Source organism: Elephantulus edwardii, unplaced genomic scaffold (assembly GCF_000299155.1).
Source record: "Elephantulus edwardii isolate Elephantulus edwardi_28Jun2011 unplaced genomic scaffold, EleEdw1.0 scaffold00159, whole genome shotgun sequence".
Taxonomy (NCBI): Eukaryota; Metazoa; Chordata; class Mammalia; order Macroscelidea; family Macroscelididae; genus Elephantulus; species Elephantulus edwardii.
Genome location: NW_006399909.1, coordinates 6,968,161 through 6,972,582, shown reverse-complemented (window position 1 = coordinate 6,972,582; position 4,422 = coordinate 6,968,161). Strand labels below are relative to the sequence as shown.

Here is a 4,422-nt window from a genome sequence, read left to right as displayed (position 1 = left end):
GAAGTTCAGGCTGCTTTGAAGGACATTGCCAAAAATAAGGCTCCAGGAATAGATGGTATACCAATTTTTATATTAGTGATAGATAAGAATATTTACAAATATCAACAACCCAATAAGAGGTAATGGGAGTTCCAATATGCATTTATGTTATTGAAGAGATGAAATTGTTAAGTAGCATGCTCTATATAGTATTCCTCCACTTATGAAAGATTATAATATGCTAATAAACAACACTCCACTTATTATAATATGGGCCAATGTTTAGGAAGACCATATTATGATAATGATCATATTCTATAATCATTACTGTAAACTGACTACCACAAACAACAGCTTCTTATTCCCTGACTTCCATGTTGTATGTCTTAGCAAGTCTTACTCTAAGTTTGCTTTCATCTTGCCCTGAAATTCACCAGAAGCAGGCACAAAATAGAAAAGGAAGAAGAAATCACAAACAGAAACTTACCTTCCCAACATATTGTGGATCTGGCCCCATGTGCTCTTCTAAAACAAAGAACTGGTTCCATACCCATCCTCTTTTAGGACGATGGTGAACTTCGGTTTCACCTTCAATATGTTTGGTTTGGTTTCTAGTCACTTTGATGGAGCTATGGTGAGCAGTTCCATAACACCTCTGCACAAAACAGAGACACACTAGGACTGGACAGATGCAAGATGTGCTCGTAATTTTCATTGTAACTTTGCAGTTCAGGCTGTTCTTTCTTTGTCAGCTACAAATGCTTAGTGAGCATTCAGAAGAGAAGCCAGTGCATCTTTTGGAAGGATAGTCCAAAGCAAATTGTGTAGTGTGTCCATGATTTAACTGTCCATCAGGGTAAAGTCAGACTGCATTTACATCCTGAAAGACTTTGAAACGCAAAGCTGTAGTTTTCTGATTCCAAGTCTTCACAGTACGTAGACCCGGCCAACCATTTTCTACCTATTGGAAAGCGAGAAAATTACATACATTATGAAACATGGTAATTTTAATGTTTTGCTCTGAATGCAAACTATACTATTTTGCAGTGTGAGGCTGATAGGCAAAGAATGTATGCAAATTCTTTTAAAAATGCATGTACAGTACATACTCATTCAACATGGGCATCTTTATTTACACTCTTAATTTGAGGTTACAACTAGCTCCTTTGTAATAGCAGGACTGTTAGTTCAAAGAAATATCCAAGTACTTGGAAAATGACCATATGCTTGGCTCTTTTGTGATAATATGATGTGTAATCTGTTAGAGAATCTAATCCAACTGTAAAACTGTTTGATTGTTACACATATGGATACGTTTTGTTGGTTTGACTTTGTTGTTTGTTTGTTTGTTTGTTTAGGTTTGGGCTACCTTCTGAAAGCCAAACATTGACATTTACAAAGTATTCCACCTCCTAGAATTGAAATACTGCCACATTCCATTAAACAATAAAGACACTATTTAAGTACTTAACCAAAATAACCAAATACACTGTTTGGAGTCAATTATAACTATTGGGATTCTGAAGCTATGAGTCTTTGGAGGAGGACATGTGGATACTTTTCTCCCTCAGAAGAACTGATAGATTCAAACTGCTGATGTTTTGTCTAGCAGCCTGATGCTTCGTGCACTATGCCAAATATATATGCTTTTGAAAACTCTAGGAACAACAGAGGAATGAGGATAACTTGGGGTTGCTCTGATACCGAGAGCTGTGCCACTGTTGTGTCAAATGTCATAATGGTTACTCATGGCTAACAGGGTTTGGTAGCGTTCCCAGTGTAATACAGACTAGGAAGTAGGATTGGCATCTACTTCTTAAATACAGGGTTTAGATATTTTGTTCACAGGGTAGCTAGGAGTTGTACTCGACTCTACAGCACTTAACAATAACAATTTTCTCTCTCTCTTTCATCTATATCTATCTCTATCTCTAATCTATCACTAATCTATAGCTAATCTCTCTCTGTCTCTATCTCTATCTCTGTCTATCTATATCTACCTAATCTATCTCTATCTATGTCCAGGTCTCTATCTATCTATCTATCTATCTATCTATCTATCTATCTATCTATCTATCTATCTATGAGTGGGGAGGGTACAAGAGGTACAGGGAGTGATAGTGAGTAAGAGAGATAGAGAGAAAATGGACAGTTCAACTAAATAAAATAGAAGCAACTGAAAAGTTCTTCATGCTTGGAAGCATCACCAAAGTCAGGAATGATTAAGAAAGTCAACTGGCTGAATTATAGCCTGCATACATTTTAAAAGATCTTGTATACACACTAGAGGATAGATTTCCCACAAAGGAGCTTGGTATACCATTACTAGGTTTTCACTTGTTATATACATAACACAATTGAGATTGTGCATAAAGATCTACAAGAAGGGGAAAAATAGTGTAAAAAGGACCGGACATATACTTTGAATTTTCAAATAAGGAATTAAGTTTTTAATCACATTAATGGCTTCCATTTCTCGACGTCTACATGATACGATTTGAAGAGATCAAGGATAATTAAGAAAAAATAATTATCTCACTTAAAACACATAAACTTTTGTGACAATTTTGTAGTAATTTTGCTTAGGTATATATCGATATGTGTTTTGAAAAATTACACAAACTTTATAACTAGTCTATCTAATAAAAATATTATAGGACTCACACACTCAATGTTATTAAATCCAGCCAATAAAACAGCAAAGATTGAAATACAGACTTGCACAAGTACCTCTATATAGTTACACAGTAACTACTGACAAAATTGATCTTAAAATGCAATATACATAATCAGTAAACACATTATCATTTTAAAAATATTCAGAGAAGGTATTTACAGTGAGATAAGAATAAAAGAAAAGCACATGTGTCCTCAAAGTAGAACATTTTCTCGATCAGTTTATCACCCCATAAATCAGTGATAATTATAACATCTACTTCATCAGTCGTATGAGAATTGGACTGGATTGGAATTTTAATTTAATTTTAATCACCAGGTAAAATTAAAATTCATGATGTTAAATATTTTATGAAAACATAGATACTTTTTTTTAAACTCATTTAAATTCAACTGACTCAGAAATTCTCTTAACATATGAAAGAGACTTACAATTCTGGCTGTAACATTCTAAGAACACAGTATTGCAATATTTTTCTGTGAACCAAAAAGAGAATATGTTCAAAACATAGCTTTTATTCACTGTGTTACTACTTATTTACGGTATGACTTTTCAAGTGTTAATTAAATATACATGATTTTTGATGGTCTTGTTTTTTAATAGATGTGGATAGATTATTTGTTTGGTTTCATTTTAATATTCATCCCAGTCTATCTAAGACAAGATAATGATTTTATATTAAAGGATTTGTTTCAATGCCAAAACATTCTTAAATTTCAAGTGGAAAATTAAAAAGGACAACAAACTTTATGTAGTCTTTCTTCTTAGAAGTCAAGTCAATGAATGCATAGAAGGTGTTGTTCTCAATACTTTCACACCATTGAGTGTGATTTTCAAGTGAAGTTAACATCTTTGCTCTTTATGCTAAGTTGTTTAACAAAGCATAATTTATAAGTAGAAGGTGGAGAAAATGGCCTTTGTAATGCATTGTAAATAACAGTAGGTACAGTATGGCATTCTGGAAAGATATATATACACACACACACACACACACACACACACATATTATATGTATGATTCTCTTGCAGGAAGAGTGATACCTGTGACTGTAGAATAATTTAAAAAAATCAACCAAAAAACAACAACCAAACAAAAGACTAACACACAAACACAAGTATCACTATTGTATTTTAAAAATAATTCTGTTTGCTATATGATAAGCTGGTACAAAGGATGCTAACTGTGGATCCAAGTAGGATAAACTTTTAGACCGTTTCAATCTCTTCTCCATCCATTATGACCTTGCTTGTCAGCTTTACTGGTAAGAATCTTTGTGTTCTTGACATTGAGACACAATCCACACTGAAGGCTGCACTCCTTGACCTTCTGCAACAAGTGCTTCAAGTCCTCCTTATTTTCAGCAAGCAAGGTTGTGTTATATGCATAACACAGGTTATTGATGAGTCTCTTGATGCCACATTCCTCTTCAGAGAGTCCAGATTCTTGAATAATTTGCTCAGTATACAGATTAACAAGGTATGGAGAAAAAAATATAACCCTGACACACTCCTTTTTAATTTTAAACCATGCAATGTTTCCCTGCTCTGTTCACAAACTTGGTTCCCTGGTCCAGGTATAGGTTTCTCATGAGAACAAGTAACTGCTCTGTAAGTCCCATTCTTCTCAATGTCAGCCACAAAACTGTTATGATCCACACAGTCAAATGTTTTTGCATTGTCAACAAAGTACAAATAGACATCTTCTGATGTTCTTCACTTTCACCCATGAATTGATATCAGTAATGATATTCCTGGGACAATGACCTC

The 4,422-nt window shown here is 34.1% G+C and overlaps 1 protein-coding gene across 1 annotated transcript in view; it reads right to left on the bottom strand.

The window, feature by feature from the left end:
- The window catches only part of LOC102858271 (cadherin-18-like), a 634,275-nt gene extending 633,330 nt beyond the window's left edge, over window positions 1–945 (bottom strand). The window contains exon 1 of the mRNA XM_006895123.1: window positions 467–945. Within this exon, the coding sequence (XP_006895185.1) occupies window positions 467–694 (228 nt within the window). The 5' untranslated portion in view covers window positions 695–945. The remainder of the gene's footprint in view (window positions 1–466) is intronic.
- Window positions 946–4,422: the final 3,477 nt, after the last annotated feature.